The following is a 19,353-nucleotide window of genomic DNA, read 5'->3' as shown; positions in this document are numbered from 1 at the left end:
AGCTCGAGCTCGTCGGCATCTTTCAGGAGCAAGACGGCATTACGCGCGAAAGCTTACCTCGAATCTAATAGCATGCTGATAGTGTGACAAGTCTTAGCTTTTCTAGAAAATGCTAGGAGTCTAATAGCGATAGGTCCTTCACACATGCCAAGTATCTACTTCAGTCGCCAACTATGTCTAGTAACTATCTTAATTGCAGCGTTAGCTGTATATTAAAATTAGGCACGTATGTTAGCTTAGTTATCCTTTTCCTATAAGGGCTTGGAATATAAGACTTTATTAGTAGAATCAATTATTATTAGCTTCAAAAAGCTCTACTATTATTTAATAAATAAGTACTAAGATGTCAGGAATCTCTGCCTTTAGTTTCGCCAAGCTCTCATCACATAACAAACGCCAAAACAGCCAGAACGCCAGAGAAGCCAGAGAAGCCAGAGAAGCCAGAGAAGCCAGAGAAGCCAGAGAAGCCAGAGAAGCCAGAGAAGCCAGAGAAGCCAGAGAAGCCAGAGAAGCCAGAGAAGCCAGAGAAGCCAGAGCAGCCAGAGCAGCCAGAGCAGCCAGAGCAGCCAGAGCAGCCAGACAGCCAGGACTACTAAAATAATAGCTAAAGCTGCACCCTTTTGTTTAGCTCTGTTACGGGCTGTGGGAATGTTTATTGCATTCACTGAAACAGATTGTGACTAAAAGTTGGTTATGTCTTGGATAACGAGTGAAAAGATAGAAAGGCTGCTTTCAATAAGGAAAAGCAGCATGTGACTCGAACGGCACCGCATGAATGGAAACAGCGCATAGGGAGGCGGGGAGGCGGGGAAAGTAGTGGTAGGGGGAGGGGAGCTCAAAGTTCACCCTAGTGCTAGCTGCTAGTGCTAGTATGCCCAGCCCAGACAGACTAGGCTCCATCCGGACGATAGCGTCATCACTTTCCGTGGGCCTCTTTATCTCCGCGGGGCCGCGTCCTTATCACAGCAACCGACATCCAAAACTCGCAGGCCATCACAGCATGAATTCGCGACTCCTCGCAACTCCACGAGAAATTCGAGACCTCATCTATGAATATGCACTCGTCCGCGGTTTTATACTCGTCGAACGTGCGGCGGCTACTGTGCCCGAGGCCGATGCAAAACGATGTCCCGAGTTCTATAGCCAACTCGCTAGATCATACCCATTGACACGTACACGTAACCACCGCCGCGTCTGGTCTGTACCGAGATTTGACATTGGCATGCCTTCGTTCAAAGGCGACCCTGAAGATCCCCCGAGCCACGTTCGGATGACCTACCAGCTCGCCAGACCATGCAATCTGCCATTTCAAGACAGGATCGAAATCAATTTGCTGCAAACATGTCAGCAGATATATCATGAGGCGAGGAAGGTCTTCTACAGCAAGAATGTTTTTGGTTTCAAAACGACCGAGTGCGTCCCCACCGCATTCGCATTCCTGTGCGATCGGCCTGCGGACTCGCTGAGGCTCATATCCTCCATGGAACTTACCCTGGGAGAGGGAACAAACCTAAGAGGCACGGCTGAAGCCCATTACCCCGTCGTTCCTAGATCGACAGACTCACTCGTGCTGCGGTACGCTTACAATCACTTCACCGATCTCTGTACCTTGCTATCGACTTCACGCATGCGATTGCGGAAGCTCAGTCTAATCATAGACGGTTTACACCAGTTCTACAGACCTGTCATTCCCTCGCCTGCCGACAGCATGCTATGGGAGGCGCAAAGGATGGCCAGTCCCCGCCCATGGGTGGCTTCCTGGATCCATCCACTGTTAAAACTGGACAATCCCGAGTGCCTGGAGGTACACTGGATACTTGATCGACCAGAGATTTGCAGAATGGCAGACACCTTGTCTCTCATGAGACGGCAGATGCTTGTACGAACAGGATATGAGCAACATGGCTATTCTGATATTCTTCGTAAACCTAAATTCGACTTTCGAGTCAGCTTCCGTATCCACTATCAGGTTGTCACACAGGAAAGAACTTCAATCTGCTGCGAGCTATCCAGAAATGACTTGCTTCTTTGCGACGATGAGGATGACGATGGTCGCACGAAAAAACTGCACTCGAGCGAAGAACGACTGACTAAGGCATGGCGCCGGCATATCCGAAATATCTTCAAGGCTTCCGGTTGTTTATAAAAAGGCCATCATCTAGGGTATGTGCAAGGATAGGGTGACGAGAGATCGTTACAGCGATGAGATTGATTCATGAGCAGAGGCCTTGATGAAGACTTTGATACTCTTCCTGATTCAGTGAGGATCACAGCATAGGTTAAATACAGCCGTTGGATTGAGAGGGCTCAGTGGCTACACAAAAAGAAGGATTTGGCAACTTGCTTATGTTAAGCAAGGGGTCGTGACCTGAACCCGGTACAAGGTTAGCGGCCCCGCCTAGTGGAGCGCCATTCCAGCCTACTGACAATTGGCGAGCGCCTACAAGTTCCAGACAAGAGGCGCTGCCTATCAACTAAAACCAGCTGATAGATTCAGCTGTCTCCCATAAAATGAGGGGCTTTGCATCATCGGTTTCCCCCTTTTCAACTCAGCAACAGGGTCTCGCTGATTTTTAAAGTTTGTTGAATACTAATCCTCGTGTTTGACGTATATTATCTCATGTCAGATGTCTATTTCTTTGCATTCTGTTGATATATTCTACAGTCTGTTCCCACTTCCAAAACATTCCAGAGGCCATTCAAATGGCATCTGCACTTTATCACGTCGGCGCTCTTTTGCGCAACAAACCATTCATTGCCTTGCTAGCACTAGCCACCCATCACATTCTTCACATCGCCGAATGGGACAACTCGTTCCATCTAATCCTACGTACATGGGCTCTCGCTTTCGGAGCAGTGGCAGCTGCCGAATATGCGACCATACCACGTCCTGGAACTCTATTCAGTGCAATCCAAACCACGGCAACGGTGGCCTCAGTGTACTTCACCGTGCTGATGGCCAGCATCTTGGTACATCGCGGGTTCTTCCACCGTCTTAGAAAGGTGTGTGTGTGAACACGTAACAGTTCCGAAACCGTATATTTCTTTTTGTTGATTTCCATTTTATCTGCTTCTATTTTGGGCACTGACAAACCAAGTTCCCTGGGCCTTTTCTGGCGCGATTCTCCAAACTATATGGCATATTTGCCGGTGTTCTCCCGACCAATTTTCGCTACTTCAAATGGCAGCAAGAAATGTATCAAAAGTATGGAGCGGATGTGATCAGGACCGGTCCACGAGAAGTTACTGTGTATTGCGCCGAAGCCATTTCTCTGATCCATGGACCAACGTCTAAATGTAAAAAGGCTTCTGTGTATGAAGCCTTTGGTGATATCACTGGGGTATCGCTCAATATAACCACAGACAAGGCGGATCATCGACAACGCCGCAAGATATGGGATCGTGCCTTCAACGCAAAGACTCTGCGCGAATACGAGCCTCGTCTCAACCGACATGCGCTTGCTCTTATGTCGAAACTCAAAGAGGAGTCGATGCAGGGCTCGGTGCGCATTACCAACTGGGTCAACTTTTACAGCTTTGATGTTATGGGAGACATAGGGTTTAACCGCAGCTTCGGAATGATGGACAAGGGCAAAGAAGATGATATCATCAAACTCTTGCATGAAAGCATGTCGGTGCTAAGTGTCTTCTCACACATTAGTTGGGCCTTGAATCTTGTGGGGCGAACAAGCGCCGGTGCAAAGCCACTTCTTGAGCATACCGACTGGAGTGCCAAGGTTCTACGAGAACGAATCAAAGTACGCCCTGAGAACGGTTTCCAAGAGGAGTTTTACCCCACTAACAAATACTAGAGTACGCCAAAAGAAAATGATGTATTCTCGTGGCTATTGGACGAAGATAGCCGGATTACACCTGACATGATCGCTGATTCGAGGCTTTTAATAGTAGCTGGCAGGTATGTGCACCTTAGTATTCTATCTACCCTAAGCCGACAGATTGCATCGCGTATGTGCATATTGTAACATCCTATTTGTTCTAGCATGACCAGAAGATTGGAGTTGACGTGAAAACAGTGACACTCTGGCAGCAACACTGTCGTTTCTAGTGTACGAGCTCTGCGTCAATCCCGCCATTCAGGCAAGACTTCGAGATGAGATAGACGCCATCCACCCGGAGAAAACCCACCTTGAAGTGAGTGATGTCGCAGACTGCGAGTTCCTCGACGGCGTTATTCATGAGACTTTGCGACTGCACCCTGCAGTTCCTTCTGGTCCTGTGCGCGAATCACCTCCCGAGGGTCTTACACTCCCCAATGGAACCTACATACCCGGCAACATTCTGCTATGGACACCGATATACAGCCTGCAACGTGATCCGCGGTACTGGGAAAAACCCCTCTCATTCATGCCGGAACGCTGGACTACCGAGAATCCCAACGCCATCATTGACAAGCGCACGTTTCTCACCTTCCTTACAGGAGCATACAACTGCATAGGCCAGAAACTGGCAATCATGCAGATGCGTAGTGTTGTTGCGAATCTAGTCCGCTCGTTTGAAATTACCTTTGCTGAGGGTGAGGATGGAAGCACCATTGACAACAAGAGTCGGGACTGCTTTACTATGACGGTTGGGAAGTTGGATGTTAAGCTTAGTCCACGCTGCGTAGAATAAGAATTTAAGGCTTAAAGCTATACTAGGAATAACTATATCCTTTTTATTATCTTTATTTCTTTACACTCTATATTATATATTATTATAAGGTTCTTACTATAAAAGCTTTACTTACAATACACTACATATACCTACTTAGCGTATACTTAACTTTCACTTCACACTTCACTTCACACTTCACCTTAGGATACTTCACCTTAGTAGTAGTCTAACTATTAGACGCGACTTAAGCAAAGCAGCATGACCTTGTGCCTTCTCTCCTTATTTCTCAATGTCTATCATGCGTTGTATCTTACACTCTCTGCCTTCCTCCATCGTATCAGCATATGGAGATAGCAACTACCCTTTTGACATACCTAAGAACGTTAGCATTAGCGCCCTTGAGATCCAAAACATCACGCCTGTGAAGCCATTGATAATAGTAGCATCTCTTGCCGCTGTATCATAGCGCTTTAAGGCTGAATCGCAGCGTCAGATGCGCCAAAGCTGAACCACGCCTTAGGGAAACAACAGCCACCACAAGGCTGTATTCCTAGAAAATCGCAACAATGGCTAAGATGCAAGTAGGCTTAGAAGGTAAGATGCATTAACTTCAAAGAGGATACCTGATCGACTAACGCCGTTGAAGCAGCCACGCCCGCACCCACTGTACCTGTTACTGCAGGTCTATTCGACTCTTGTCCGTACCTTATTCAACTGAGCCCGCTAGACCCTAAGAATACAAATCTCAATTGCACTGGTATTATCTACGAATACAACAAGTTTTTCTTCGTCGCTATCGAAGAACAGCTTTCCAGAGGTCACGGTCGCCGGCTCCTCTTTGGTTTCCTCGCATTGGACGCTGTTGGACCGTATCTTATGCACGAGTGGTTTTCCCTAGATAAAGAAGAGATTGACGATATCGGAATCAGCGCTTGCAAGATGACTGGCCGCTGGACACACTACAGCCGCATAATCCAAGAGATGCGGGTACAAGGGTTCTCAGCAGCGATGGAGGTACAAGAAGCGAAGGAGAAGATAGAGGAAAAGGGCAACTTGTTAAATCAAGACAAGGCCAGGGCCATGTTGGACGTGTCACTCGGAAACGCTGTCATGAAGGTTTACAAACTTTGGAGGCGCGAAGAACGGGCAGCGGGCATAGAAGGGCAGAAGTTCATGGATGAGTTCATGGTGTTTGACGATTGAGCATGTCCATCTACGCCTTGGGTAGCTTTTGCAAGGACGGGTGGTAACTACACAGCTTTGCGCTCTAAGACACGCGCACGAATAGCATTGGAATTAGTGTTTCTGGCTTGGTCTCCATAGCATGTTCGAGATGGCGTAGTGAAGACTCTGGTGCTCACAGAGCTGTGTACTATTTACCTTCACTTACTGGATTCAGTGTGTTGCACTCACCTGTAGGCACACAATGAAGTAAACTCACTATGAATGGTGCTGGATCGTATATACGCCAAACTACGGGCTGAGAGTGGGTCTCACAAGTCTCTTTCACCGTTCATTTCTCATAGCTTCCTTTCTCGTATATTACTTCCCTTCTGGCAACTGAGCTCCAGCGAGCAAAACTCCACCCCACACACTCGACTCCATCAATCAGACCCAACCAGACAATTATCCAACATGAACTTGGTACCTCCTGCCGCACCAGTCTCCACGCCCCTCAAGGAATACAGCCGACGCTGGAGTGTTACCGAAGAAGCCCACCTCATCTACCTACGCGACACCCAGTACGCCAGCTTCGACGCCATTGCCAAAGCCATGGATCGGTCTCCAAACGCCGTGCAAAACTGTTACAGAGAGCTGCGTCAGAAAGCGTTAGCAGCAGCCATAACATGGACTCCAGACCTCGACGCGGCCATTATCTCCGGGCGAAAGCGCCACCTTACCTGCGTCGAGACTGCGCACGCGATGCAGCTGGCGCCGGAAGCCGTGCAGGAGCGATGGCGCTATCTCAAGGCCAACAAGCTTGTTCCCGAAGACGTGCTAGCCATGTGGCAGAGGAAAGAGAAAGTAGAGTTTGCAGAGTGGGAAGACGAAGCGATTCTGAGGCTGTGGATCCGCGGCATGGATGACGCTGAAATTGCGGAGAGACTGGGAGGAGGCGATATCTTGGTTGGGAAGCGCAAGGCAGATATTGCGGCGAGGAGGAGGGAGTTGACAAAGGGAAGTCCGTTGTATTCGAAGATGTTGGATGTCGACCAGGGCAAGGCGGATGCTAGCGGAGGTTTGGGTGGGAAGCCGAAGTATGAATGGCAGAAGTAGGGTGTGTTCGGTGTACTGCTGGTGGATGATCTGAATCAAGGACTGGCCTTGCGATTCTGGTATTTGACTTCACTGAATGACGGGTTAGTTCGGTGTGATACAGTGAAGAGACTGTGGGCTGACATAGCAATAGCATTAAGGTTCTGTAGTTGCAAATTTTGGCCTTTTATGCAAGATGTAGTGTTTGATATTTTGAAGTTGGTTTCACATGCCCCTAGTGTCTGTGTATTGTCCTGCTTGGATGGGTACTAGATTAAGTTAAAATAAACATTCCTATAGCCCATAACGGAGCTGAAAGGAGGTGTAGCTTTAGCTGCTTTTAGATTTTGCTAAGTTATATAGGGACTTATATAGCTTAAATATATATTATATAATTAGTTATATAAGATTATTAGTATTAAAGCTTTATAGTAATTAAGAAATGTTCTTATAGCTAATAGTATAGCTAAAAGGTGTACATTCTAGCTTCTCTGGCTTCTCTGGCTTCTCTGGCTTCTCTGGCTTCTCTGGCTTCTCTGGCTTCTCTGGCTTCTCTGGCTTCTCTAGCGTTCTAGCTGTTTTAGCGTTTATTACCTAACGAGAGCTTCTAACCCAAGATAAAGAACTCAATCTCTTCATACTCAAAAGCGAGCTTACCCCGTGCTAATTCACAAAGACATCTAGTTTCAAACAAGCACTCGGCAAAAGACCATCATCAGTCGGTGATGATATAACCTGAAATTCTACCTCGGCTCAAAACTGCCACATGGTCAATTCACTATGTAACATGCAATATCCTGAACCCAAGACCAATCAATCCCAAGCATGACCCCTTAGTATCGCCGTTTCCCCTTCCCCTAGATGCAAAAGACTCTTGTACTAAAATATCCGTAAATGACGTCACTTATAAGTCTAAGCAAGCAGTTCAGCCCAATCAAGCTCATCCATCGACACCAATACATGTATATACAACTGCCTTTCTCTAGGATTAAACTACCCCAACACCAAAAATGTCCACCACCAGCAACCCCTACATATCCTCATCTTCTCCAAAACCACATCCTACCGCCATACCTCTATCCCCGCTGGCCTCCGCCTATTCCAGTACCTTGTGACAGCCCACCCCTCAGTGACACTGCATGCCACGGAAGACGCAGAAACCTTCACACCAGAACTGCTATCAAAATACCACGTCATTGTTCTGCTTCGAACGCTCGGCCCAGAACTGCTCACTGCATCGCAGCTGATCATCCCAGGATAGACAGAATTGCATGCACGCTCAAGCTACATTTTACCCATACGCCGAACCATACCCTACCGAGAAGAGAAGAGAAGTTGTTATCCAATCCAACACAATGGTGATAGAGCGGCGTTTCCCTCCTAGACGCCTGCTTTCTCAGGGTCAACATTAAGATCCCAATCAATACCACCATCCTTGCCATATCGCTGAACAAGCCATTCGTTACACTTTGTAAAATGTCCGCAGTCAAACTATCCCTCATTAGCACATGCATGTGATGGCATCACTAGCCGATGACTTACAAATCCCCGCGCTGCACTCAGTGGGCTGGGATGCACACTCTTGAGCACAAGATGCTTGTCCTGTGGGATGCCCTGTGTTCTCTTCTGGGCAGGGGATCCCCACGCCAGGAAGACGACACCATTCGACCGGACTTTGGCTACAGTGTCGATAACCTTCTGCATGAGCACCTCCCAGCCTTTGCCGGAGTGTGAGTTTGCTTCACCCTTGCGTACAGTCAAGCAGGTATTGATGAGCAATACACCACGGTCGGCCCAAGGGGTCAAAAGTCCGCCTCGGTTTGGCGGCGGCTTGTAGTCTGGGTACTCCTTTTTGAGGGCTTTGTAAATGTTTTGGAGCGAAGGCGGGGCAGGGTTTGGTGGGCGAATAGAGAAGCAGAGACCATGGGCTTGGTTGGGACCGTGGTAGGGGTCCTGGCCAGTTATGACGACCTTGACTGTGTTGAGCGGTGTGTGCCGGGACCTATGCACACATGTCAGTCATGATGTTCACACGTTGCTGATTGATTGGTAACGTCACCATGAGTAGACATCTTTCATTGGCGGATACACGGCCTTTCCGCTGTCCAGCTCCTTCTTGAGGAAGCGCTTCAATTCCAAAAACTGTGGCGTGACGAGTACATCCTTGAGATGCGGAAGCCAACTCTCGTGCAGCGTGTCGATTTCGAGTTTCAGAAGCTCCTTCTGGTCGTCGGTGAGTTTGGCAACCCACGCGTCTCTGTCGAACTTGGCAGCGGCGGCGATCTGCTTTGGCGGTGCATTGGGGTCTGGCTTTGGCGCGCTGAAGAAGGCCGTGATGCTGCCGTTCTGCTTGGGCTTCTTGGACGCGTCCGTGGCCGCGGCGGCAGCTTTGCGTTTCAAGCTCATGATGGATTGCTGAGTGGATCTGGTCTGGGCAATGCGTTGTGCACCCGTCAGAGAGCAGAGGGGACGTACGGGGGGCGTAATCAATTCCCAGCCCCAGGCAGTCGCGTAACCCTGGGTGACGTCGAGATGTCGGGTCAGTGGCCCAGATGCATCTGATTGGCCGCCACGAGACACGTTGCCACGTGAGCGCGCGAGACGCGTCTTGCCCACATGGAATGACATCACAGCCAACCCCGACACGGTCTTCACCTCTCCACCAGGCGGCAGCCGTTTCGGAGCTGCGATGAAGCCTGTTTTCACCCAAACACGCCGCCCAATACACTCGTTGATCTGCACCGGCAGAGTCACATGTGGAGACTGTGGCCTGGTGCCGTCTCACACGCACACCCACTGCCCGCAATTGTGACGTGATGTTGCCGGGGGAAGCAAACGGGAGCGCGACCGAGGGAGGCATATATACAGACTTGCCTTTACTCTCCGCATCTTTGCTACCTTCCTCACACCAGCCCAACGCCCAACTCAACTCAACTCAACCTTCAACTCAACAAGACAAGACCTCAACCAACAATGGCCTCGACCAACCCCGCCAACTTCGCCAACCTGCCCAAGGACGAGCTCAAGGACATCGCCGCCAAGGGCGGTCATGCGTCCCACGGCTCGAGCAACACCGACGTATGCCATTCTTGATACTCACTCCCCCAGCTGGTGTACTAACCGCCGCTCAGTCAAGCTCCCACGCGGACCGCAACCCCGACGGCACCTTTACCAAAGGTTCGGAGCTCGCCAAAGAGCTGGGCGCCCAGGGCGGCCATGCCTCTCACGGCGCCACCACCAGCACGTCGAGCAGCGAGCCAGGCCGCAACCCCGACGGCACTTTCGTCAAGGGCTCCGAACTCGCCAGTGAGCTGGGTGCTCAGGGCGGTCATGCCTCTCATGGCCATGGGGCCAAGACGACGGCCGAAGAGAGTGGTGTAAGTTAGCCTGGACGCGCGTGAAGTGTCGTGTACTTGGAACCATGTGCTGACCCTCTTCTAGCGCAACCCCGATGGCACCTTCAAGAAGGGCAGCGAGCTGGCTTCGGAGCTGGGAGCCCAGGGCGGACATGCTTCTCACTAGACTCTGCCCTTGAATGGCATCCTAGCATCCTGTGTACACGACTTTACGAATGAATGAATGAACCCACACTGTTTTCCTGGCCACCAAATGCAATCAGTGAATCACCTCAGACTCGTCTGGCACATCATATAAACAGAACATCATTTCATCGTTTTTCAACTGCAGTACGCACCACGCACTTACCTACACGCCTGCGGTGCGTCCACCATCCCTCTACTTTGCACTACCATCGCTATTTTTCCACATTATTTCCCATTTATCCACTGTACCCGAGAGCTTCCAACTCCTTCTTGATCTGCACCTCGGTACTAATCTTCTTGATCTGAGTGTCCTCAAGCTTTTCGCCGCCGGCTTGCCTCATCTTGAGCTCATCAATCGCCCGCATCTTCTTGAGCAACCCGCGGATCTTCTTGTCCTGAGGGCCGCCGTCTCCCGGGCTGGTCACTGTAAGATCCGGCGGAGGCACCTGGCCTTCCGTCTTGATCGTGGGAGCCTGGTTCGGTCCGTGCTGGCCCGCGTTCTGTCGACGGTTTCCATCTGGCCTTGCTTGACGGTTGGGGCTGTTGCCATAGTTGCGCGCTTGGCTGGCGCTCCTTCCGTGTTGCTCATAACCACCCTTGCTGCGGCTGCGTTGGCGGTGCTCTGGACGACCGTTGGCTCCATTGGCCGCGTTGGCACCGTCCGCACCCAAGCCGGCAGCCTTGTCGGCAGCCTCGCGGGCCTTTTTAGCTTCTCGCTTCTTCTTGTTCTTCAGCGCTGCCTTGGAGAGCTCGCCCTCGCCATCTTGAGCGCCAGTGAGACTGACGCCCCCGCCAGGAGCTGCTCCTGGAGGCAGAGCGTCAGCACTATCGGCGCCGGGGATTTCACGACGACGCGGCTTGCCGAATCCATTCGAGAAACCAGCATTGGTCGACGAGACACCGGTGTTGGTATAGGCTGCGCCTCCCTCGTCCTCACGCTTAAAGTGCAGCGGGGTAGCCGTTCCACGCGCACCAGGAGGGCGGTAGGCGCCGGCAGGCTTGGACGGAGTCTTCTGAGTGCTAAGATATGCAAGGGCCGACGGGTGCGGCGTGGGTATCGTGACCAAGGGATCATTCAGCGGGTACATGGACGTTGGCTGAGGTCGCCAAACAACGTGGTAGAGCTCCGCCATGTCTTCGTTGTACATCAGGCCGCCGCTGACATGGTAGATCCGGATGCCGTTGTCCACGCGCAGGCGCGGGCTAGTGGTTGCAGTAAGGATATGCTGACCGTCCGGGCTCCACTCGCAGTATGTGCAGTTGGACGTCTTGACGTGGCAGACCTTGGCAAAGTTCTTCTCTAGATCGTAAATGTCCATATCACCAGCTAGATTGCCAAAACCAGCAACAATGACAAAACGGCCGTGCGGGCTGAAAATGATGGTGTTGCGGGGGCCCAGGTCAAAGCTGTGCTGGGCCACTGCGCGTTGGTTGAAAATGGTCGTCTTCGCAGGCATGTAGCCATAGGTAACACCAAACTCTTTCGAGTTGGGCGACCACGAGACATCGTGAATGGGACCCTCCTTGTCCAACTGAATACGCGAGTCGAATGTGCCGTTGGCGCTAAGGATGTACATGTTGGTCTCTCCATAGTAGCTCTTGTTGGTCTTGTCCACCTCGGTCTGAGCCAGGACAATCAGGCTGGTGCCAAGATCGTTCCACTTCAGCTGAACCTTGTCACCCTTGAAAAACGTCTTCTGCGAGACTGGCTGACTGAACTGGGGCACCGCAAACACCTTGACGGCCGCGGGCATGCCCTTGCGCTCCGGCACAAAAACAGCAACTGAATGGTTCTTGCCGGGCGACAAAGCCATCTCTGTCACGCCCTCGACACGGAGCTTGTTCCAGGGGTTGCGCAGATCGTTTGACTGGAAGAACTGCACCTCGTTTGTCACAACGCGGGCACAGAACTTCTCGTCAGAGGTGTACTGCAGGTTCCAGCCGTTCTGGTTCTTCTGGACGTATTCGCCGATCACTGCCCGCGATCCGTCATCTTCGGCTTCGTCGGAGAGCGTCCTCCAGACCCTGAGGTTCTTTGTCGCATTGCCGTCGTCGTCCTTGGAGGGACGCTGCCATGTTATGAGGTATGTGCCGAGCGGGGAGAAGCCGAGCTCGTAGACGTTGGGTGTGGGGAGCGTAGTGACAACGTGGCCGACCGAGGCGTCAATGACTGAGACCCTGGCGAGGTCAGTATGCTGGCGTAGCTGGGCTGGCCCCAGACAAGCGCACAGATGGGGCTTCAAAGGATGACGAAGCGTTGGCACACGAGGACAATTCCTCGAGAGACTCTCGTGGTCGTCTTACCAACATGCCATCTTTCAGCCCTCTGCCCTGAGAGGCCCATCTATGACGTCTGTGGTGTCTTGTAGACGCTTACTGTTCAGGTGTCGCCCAAGCGAAATACTTGCTGTCTGGCGAGTAGGCGCAGCAGCGAAGGTTGCCCTCTGGGCGCACGAATCCCGGAAGCGCCTCGTAGACGGGCGCAGCGTTGAAGAGCCCGATGCCCTTTGCAGAACGGTCTGCGAGTCGGCGAGTTAGCGTGTTTCAACGCACAGCGTGTTGCTGTCCTTTGTGGCGCACATACAAGCCAACTGAGTAGGGACAGCCATGATAACTAGTCAAAGTCACAGGAAGGTGTCCAGAGCGGGCGTGGGGCAAGGTGCTGGTGGTCGCGAAGTCTGGCTCAAGTGCCTGAGCGGATGTGATGTGCTGGCGATCTGGCTAAGGCTAAGACAGGAACACGTCGGGTGTGGGTTTGGTTGGGGGGGGGGGAGGGTGACGTAGTTTCTGGGGCTCTGGAGGGCCAAGGGCAGACTTTGGGCGCACGCAGCGGCAACGGGTGGATGGAGAAGAGGAAAGGGAACACGGGTCGGGGAATTGAAGGGAGACCGTATGGCGGAGCGAGGCAGGAGGGAGTGATGGAGGCAGGCCGTCGAGAAAGAAATCCGTGGGCATGCGCGCTAGTGCTCGGGGAAAATGCGGGCCGTTGGCGTTTTGGCTGGACTCTGTGACATCAGCCTCGCTGGGCTCACGCTTGCTCTCGCCCTCACGCTGCCACTGCTGGCTGGGACGGGATGCGGGCGTCGCCGTGGTCGCACGCTCTCTGGGGTCGGCAATCTTGTCTGGACGGCATTTTGCATTCTACTCTAGATTGGGCTTTGTGTCGCCTGCGCAGAAGGATGCGCGGCGCAATGATCTGCAGCCCGCCCCAAGTGTGTGTGTGTGTGTACTTACTGTATGGCTGGCCAGCCCGGTTGCAATGTCGCATCTCGCCCCAGGGGAGAATTGCTTTTTTTGCGCATGGACGCCGCCGGCCATAGCACAAGAGAACCCCACCATGAGATTGTGCCGGCATCCAAAACCACAATGTCTGGATGCCGTGTGTGGCCTCGTCTGCCAGGCACATGCGAATATGCAGAGAAGAAACCCATGTCTTATCGTTATCGCGGCCGTAGCGCCCTTTCACGAGCTGCCGCCGAGCTCCAGCAACTCCACATGCTCACTGCAGCCCCCGTCCCTCACCGTCCAGGCGGCCCATCGCAAACATGCCTACGTCCATGCCCGCCCCCGCCATCCGCATCCCCATAGAGCTGCTCACGCCAACTGCCTTTGCCCAGTTCGGCACCGTCATTGAGAATCCCACCACGTCGCCCTCAGCGAAGCTCCCCGTCCCAGACCGCGTGCAGGCGCCCGAGGCCGTCTCCGCCAATCAGGGCTCCGCGACCAAGTACCTCGATGTCACCCACATGTCCAACCTGTACAGCCTTGCGCCGAGCAAGAAGCCGGCCAGAGCGGTCATGAACATGTTTGTCTGCGCGCCCCGGGACCTGCGACCCCACGAGCCGAGCATCAGCATGCCCAGCTCCTGGGGCGACCTCGACCTGGACGAGGACGACGACGAGGATGAAAACGGCCGCTTTGAAAAGCAGCTGCTGGACATTACTATCCTAGAGCGCCACCCTTTTACCACACAGACATTCATACCCATGGGCTTGTCACAACAAGACAAGCACACGCAGTATCTGGTCATAGTCGCGCCCACCCTTCCTGCCAGCGCCTCAAGTCGTCGTACAGGAAGACCGCCTCCATACCCCACACCACACATTGAGCGCAAGAAGAGCGTCATGGACATATTCGCGCGAGCGCGGCCCAGTCCCTTTACCAACGAAAAGACGCCTGGTCCGAGCCAGTTCTCTCGACTGCATCCGTCAGCACGACCCAAAGGGCCCGGCCTGCCAGATCTCAAGAACCTTCGCGCCTTTGTTGCGACCGGAGCTCAAGCTGTGACATACGGAGCCGGCACATGGCACGCTCCTATGATAGTCATTGGAGATCGGCCCATTGACTTTGTGGTCGTACAGTTTGCCAACGATGTCGGCAATGAAGACTGTCAGGAGATAGCCCTGAAGCAAGACAACACTGCCTCGGAAGGAGTTGTCGTCATGGTCGACACCAATTCATCCGGCACCGTCCAGGTCAAGGCTGGTGTCGGTTCCGTAAAGGCGAAATTGTGATTTCAGGTAGTAGACGTACTGTGAGGAACCAGTGATGAAGTACTACATTGCAGCTTGGCTTTTGATAGCCAATAACTTGTTTTAAATCGACAGAAGCAGGCGATCTACAGTAACACCAAACTCCAGCTTATCAGAGGCCGAAAGACTACCAGAAAGTCGCCCACGAATTTGACGATTCATGCAACCACCACGAGTAAGGCAGCACGTTCAGCTTTCCAAAAACAGCAGCTTACATAGTCTTGTTACCTCGCTTGTAAGCGCCAATAAAAAAACCTATCAGGCGCCCAATGTACCCTTGTCTTGATAACCCAGCTATTTAGGTAGCAATAAGATGAGTCCGTTGGCAAACTGTCATGTGGCCCGAATCTTCCCAGACCTTTCAATCTTCCTGCTGTCGCAAGACCTCTCTTACAGACCATCAATAGATAGCAAGCACAGCAGGATTTCTCTGCACTTCACATCACCACAATGGAAGAAGCAGATCTTGTGATTATAGGCGCAGGCCTCTGGGGGCTCACAACCGCCCATACCTATCACCGGTTGCACCCCTCAGCGAAAATGCTCATTCTCGACTCTGCGCCCTCAATCGGCGGGCCGTGGGCTCCTGAGCGCGTTTTCCCAGGTCTAAGAACCAACAACCTGTGGGGCATGTTCGAACACCCGGATTTCCCCATGGACGAAAAGAGATTCGGCGTAAAGAGGGGAGAGCATCTTGAAGCACGGAAGATGTTCGAGTACCTTTGTGCTTTTGCCGAATGGGCCGACATCAAGCAGTTCCTCCGCTTGCAGACAAAGGTCGAGGTGATCGAGAAAGACGAGGACAGCAAATGCTGGATATTGCACTGTGCATCTTCATCTCAAGTATTCGACATTAGGGCGAAGAAACTCGTCATCGCAGTAGGCAATACAAACAAGGCTTTGCTCCCCGACTATCCCACCTCTGCAACCTTTCAGTCGCCAGTCATGCACGCCAGAGACTTTCCAACATACTACTCGCACGTTGCCAGGCCAAATACACACACTGTAGTCGTTGGCTCGGGGAAATCCGCCTGGGACGTCGCATACGCCTGTGCCACACAGCCCTCGTCAACAGCAACCCTTTTAATCCGACCAGATGGCAATGGACCCGTATGGATGACCCCCAGCCACGTGACTCCATTTGGACTATGGCTCGAGAAACTCGTTCACACCCGATTCTTCGGCTTCCTGTCGCCTTGTCCCTGGGCGCGCACCACGGGCCTGGAAGGCTGGCTGCGCTCCTTTTTCCACGGCACTTGGCTCGGCCGGAAAATCGTACCCCTATTCTGGCACGTCCTCAGCGAAGACGCTATTGCACTCAACGGCCTCGACGCGCATCCCGAGACGAAGAAACTGCGCCCATGGCGCAGCGCCTTTGAAGTCGGAAACGCCCTGTCCATTCACAATTACCCCACCAGCTTCTTCGAGCTCGTGCGCAGCGGCACCATCAAGGTTCTCGTCGACGACATTAACGCTCTCGAGGCGGAAAAACAAGTCCGGCTCAAATCGGGCACAGTCCTACACGCCGATGCGGTCGTCTGCGCCACAGGCTGGCAGAAAGCACTCACGTTTACGTTTGAGCCGCCCGCGCTGCAAAAACAGCTCGGCGTGCCGTCGTCGCTTCCGCTGACGCCAAAAGAAGAGTCTCTCATACACGAGGCGGAGAAGACGTTGTACCACGCATTTCCCTACCTCAAGGAAAGAGACACAAGCCGCGTTGCTCATCCCGATGCGTCACTTCGGTACGCTCGCCAGCAGGATCCGTGTGGGAAAATTCAGCCGTACCGTTTATACCGCTTTATTGCGCCTCCGGCGTACCTGCAGGACAGAAGCATAGCATTCGCAGGCGCCCTGCATTGTCTCGGTACGTTTCCCTGTGCGTACATCCAGTCCATGTGGATAGCTTCGTATCTGGATGGCACCATGGCGTTGCCCGAGTCGCAGACTGCCGTTGTCCAACAGACGTATCGCGACTCGCAGTATTGCGTGCTCCGCGGCGCCATGAGCTACGGGCATGTGCTTCCGGATCTGGTGTTTGACGGTTTGCCTTATTTCGATGTTTTGCTGGGCGATCTGGGGCTGCAGGGACGCAGAAAAGGCAGCGAGGCGAGAGAGTGGATGAGTGGCTATGGGCCGCAGGATTACAGGGCGTTGCTGGATGATGTGCAAGTCAGAGTACGCAAGGGCTAGGCAGAGAAGAAACCAGTTGTTAGGGCCACTCCAAAGAGAGCGTAAAACATGTCTTGCACGAAATCCAGATTTCGCCAAAGCAAAAGGAAAAACACCAATCCACTATCCCTCTCCCCCCTTCAAACGACTATTCCCGGCGTCTCTTTCGTAGCCCCGTACCCGTACCCTACTTCTCGGCAAGCTTCTTCATCACCATACAATGCACCAGATCCCTCGCCGCAAGCGCATCCTCAAAGCTATCATGGCCCTTGTTCCCCTGCATTTGAATTTCCCTCCCAAGATACTTCTTCACCAGCGTCTTGAGCGACAGGTCTCCCGACCCCTTCGGCTTCTTCTCTTTCTTCTTCGGCTGAGCTTCCGCCGCCTCAGCGGGCTCTTCGGTCGTTTCCTCGGGAAGCGGGACACCGCCGACATCCTCGGCCGCGAGAGATGCCTTTTCCAGAGACGTTGCCAGCTGCTGTATCTGCTGCTCGGGCTCTTGCGCTGGGACGGGAATCGTTGCCGCAGCGGCGGCGGCAGCGACAGCGACAGCCTCTTCGGCAGCCTTCTTCTCCTGAATGATATTCCACTCAATGATAAATGAGTCTATCACTGTCGGGTGGATCCAACGCAGCGCCCGAAGGTCATTGTTCACGCCATGGCCCACGAGCGCAGTATAAGGGCCCACAAATCTCCACAAGGCGTGTCTTGCGCCAGCCTTGCCCATCAAACACGTCTTCTTCTTCTTGGCTTCGTTGAGCTGCGGAAACGTGACGCCCGAGAACCTGGTGTTGAGATGCAGCATGGGTTGGTCGGGCTGAACGAGGTTGTTGATGAGCACCTCGCCCGTGAGATAGTCGATGGCGGTTAGGCGGATGAGCTCAGAGTCGCCTGTGACGGCCGTGCCCATTTCGCAGTCGATGGCAACGGCAGCGCGGAGCGAGAGGTTGTTTATATTGAAGACAGAGGGGGTCATGTGAAACTGATAGCAATCTTCAAGTTCACGCTGCCCATAGTCACGTATCTCGTGCATGTTGTTGGTGACACACCACTTGGCTTCGGCCAAAGTGTAGCCGCAGCAATTGAAGCACTAGGGGATTTTAGTGAGATTCTTTGAAGAACTGCTAATACTGCATTTACCCTTGCACCCTTGTCAAACCCTCCTGGGTGATAATTACATGGCGCTGTGCATTGCTTTGCTTCATAGCAGCCGCTTCCCACGGGCATCAACAGAGTGGGCAACGGATCGTACGCTGTTGCTGGCGGAGGCGGGGTCGGATTATGGAGGCGGTACTGGAGTGTCTTTTGCAGATGCTTTGTTAGATTCATGATTGCTGTCATGGGGTCAGTATCGCCCATTACACGGTCCTGCAATGCCACATCATGTACGCACTCTGGTTACAGTGTCTGCATTTAGCTTTCTGTTTGATTTCCTCATCTGTGAGCGGGTCCATGACATATCCATGTTTCTTCAGGGTCGCTGCCGGCTCCAGAAAGCTAAACAACTCGGTTGGATAATCGTTGCCGGGGGGGCACTCCAATGGTAATGGTGGAGGCCCTTGGTAAGGGACTGGTGGAGGTGTGACTATTGGTGGCGGGTGGTAGTAGGCCATGGTGGTGAGAATCGCAGGGCAAGGTTGTTCAGGGATCAAGTCAAGGGAGAGGCGTATCGTATGGGTGAAGTTGCAGGTATGTATAAGCTTGCAAGCGAGGCGCAGGAGGCGTTCATAGCAGCGGGGTTGCTGCTCCCTTTAGAAATATAAACGAACCACCTGAGACCACGATTGACCCAAGGCATGCATTGGACTCCGCCTCTCACCACGGAACCCTAATAAATAAGGCCGAACGCCAGGCGCTCGCAAAGACGGTTGGTGAAGAAAGCTGGTTGGAAAAGATAGAGTTGTCGGCGAGGCTAACACGCGTACGCCTCAGTAATGCACGCGCCATGGTCGCGTCAGCCTTGCACAGCAGCCATCACGTGGTCAATCCTATACGGAACATCAACCTGAGGATCCCATTGTTCGCGGTCAGGCAGAGGTGTTTTGCTTGGTGAAAGTAAGGCAGAGTGGCTTAGCATGCGCTTTCACCTCACAACAACGCCAACGCCTTGGCATCAGGACTCTCACCACCTCTCCTTTGCGGGTTATCGACATGAGAAAACAAACACGGCGAATGTGTTATTCTCGCGTACATGCAATGTTATAGTACTCGCAAACACAATCATAATATAATCGTAATGT

The 19,353-nt window shown here is 52.7% G+C and overlaps 10 protein-coding genes across 10 annotated transcripts; 7 read left to right on the top strand and 3 right to left on the bottom strand.

Annotated features, from left to right (window-relative positions):
• Window positions 1–1,000: 1,000 nt before the first annotated feature.
• Window positions 1,001–2,146, top strand: SETTUDRAFT_103861 (uncharacterized protein; the record flags this gene model as incomplete). The annotated part of the gene is made up of 1 exon (XM_008024651.1): window positions 1,001–2,146. One exon carries the CDS (start codon window positions 1,001–1,003, stop codon window positions 2,144–2,146), a length of 1,146 nt encoding a protein of 381 aa, XP_008022842.1.
• Window positions 2,147–2,703: 557 nt separating this feature from the next.
• SETTUDRAFT_104657 (uncharacterized protein) lies at window positions 2,704–4,632 on the top strand (the record flags this gene model as incomplete). Its single annotated transcript, XM_008024650.1, has 4 exons — window positions 2,704–3,003; window positions 3,099–3,787; window positions 3,815–3,916; window positions 4,035–4,632. 4 exons carry the CDS (start codon window positions 2,704–2,706, stop codon window positions 4,630–4,632), a joined length of 1,689 nt encoding a protein of 562 aa, XP_008022841.1.
• Window positions 4,633–5,180: 548 nt separating this feature from the next.
• Window positions 5,181–5,817, top strand: SETTUDRAFT_37609 (uncharacterized protein; the record flags this gene model as incomplete). The annotated part of the gene is made up of 2 exons (XM_008024302.1): window positions 5,181–5,208; window positions 5,297–5,817. The coding sequence occupies 2 exons, from the start codon at window positions 5,181–5,183 to the stop codon at window positions 5,815–5,817; spliced, it is 549 nt and encodes a 182-aa protein (XP_008022493.1).
• A 432-nt stretch (window positions 5,818–6,249) lies between these two features.
• On the top strand, window positions 6,250–6,891 carry SETTUDRAFT_37608 (uncharacterized protein; the record flags this gene model as incomplete). Its single annotated transcript, XM_008024301.1, has 1 exon — window positions 6,250–6,891. One exon carries the CDS (start codon window positions 6,250–6,252, stop codon window positions 6,889–6,891), a length of 642 nt encoding a protein of 213 aa, XP_008022492.1.
• Window positions 6,892–7,821: 930 nt separating this feature from the next.
• On the bottom strand, window positions 7,822–9,331 carry SETTUDRAFT_167671 (uncharacterized protein). The gene is made up of 3 exons (XM_008024649.1): window positions 8,930–9,331; window positions 8,413–8,872; window positions 7,822–8,361 (listed from the first exon to the last, which is right to left on the bottom strand). Exons 1-3 carry the CDS (start codon window positions 9,274–9,276, stop codon window positions 8,251–8,253), a joined length of 918 nt encoding a protein of 305 aa, XP_008022840.1. The 5' UTR covers window positions 9,277–9,331; the 3' UTR covers window positions 7,822–8,250.
• A 457-nt stretch (window positions 9,332–9,788) lies between these two features.
• SETTUDRAFT_167670 (uncharacterized protein) lies at window positions 9,789–10,456 on the top strand. Its single transcript, XM_008024648.1, has 3 exons — window positions 9,789–9,948; window positions 10,002–10,247; window positions 10,312–10,456. Exons 1-3 carry the CDS (start codon window positions 9,844–9,846, stop codon window positions 10,390–10,392), a joined length of 432 nt encoding a protein of 143 aa, XP_008022839.1. The 5' UTR covers window positions 9,789–9,843; the 3' UTR covers window positions 10,393–10,456.
• A 92-nt stretch (window positions 10,457–10,548) lies between these two features.
• SETTUDRAFT_167669 (uncharacterized protein) lies at window positions 10,549–13,158 on the bottom strand. Its single transcript, XM_008024647.1, has 3 exons — window positions 12,997–13,158; window positions 12,790–12,931; window positions 10,549–12,590 (listed from the first exon to the last, which is right to left on the bottom strand). The coding sequence occupies exons 1-3, from the start codon at window positions 13,019–13,021 to the stop codon at window positions 10,649–10,651; spliced, it is 2,109 nt and encodes a 702-aa protein (XP_008022838.1). The 5' UTR covers window positions 13,022–13,158; the 3' UTR covers window positions 10,549–10,648.
• A 799-nt stretch (window positions 13,159–13,957) lies between these two features.
• SETTUDRAFT_183248 (uncharacterized protein) lies at window positions 13,958–15,143 on the top strand (the record flags this gene model as incomplete). Its single annotated transcript, XM_008024646.1, has 1 exon — window positions 13,958–15,143. One exon carries the CDS (start codon window positions 13,958–13,960, stop codon window positions 14,924–14,926), a length of 969 nt encoding a protein of 322 aa, XP_008022837.1. The 3' UTR covers window positions 14,927–15,143.
• A 229-nt stretch (window positions 15,144–15,372) lies between these two features.
• SETTUDRAFT_147273 (uncharacterized protein) lies at window positions 15,373–17,134 on the top strand (the record flags this gene model as incomplete). Its single annotated transcript, XM_008024645.1, has 1 exon — window positions 15,373–17,134. Exon 1 carries the CDS (start codon window positions 15,395–15,397, stop codon window positions 17,132–17,134), a length of 1,740 nt encoding a protein of 579 aa, XP_008022836.1. The 5' UTR covers window positions 15,373–15,394.
• Window positions 17,135–17,300: 166 nt separating this feature from the next.
• On the bottom strand, window positions 17,301–18,726 carry SETTUDRAFT_104149 (uncharacterized protein; the record flags this gene model as incomplete). The annotated part of the gene is made up of 3 exons (XM_008024644.1): window positions 17,301–18,203; window positions 18,254–18,447; window positions 18,507–18,726. 3 exons carry the CDS (start codon window positions 18,724–18,726, stop codon window positions 17,301–17,303), a joined length of 1,317 nt encoding a protein of 438 aa, XP_008022835.1.
• Between the last annotated feature and the right edge of the window lie 627 nt (window positions 18,727–19,353).

Source organism: Exserohilum turcica (genome assembly GCF_000359705.1).
Source record: "Exserohilum turcica Et28A unplaced genomic scaffold SETTUscaffold_12, whole genome shotgun sequence".
Lineage (NCBI taxonomy): Eukaryota > Fungi > Ascomycota > Dothideomycetes > Pleosporales > Pleosporaceae > Exserohilum > Exserohilum turcicum.
The sequence above is the reverse complement of the archived record's forward strand: the minus strand, read 5'-3'. Positions and strand labels throughout refer to the sequence as shown.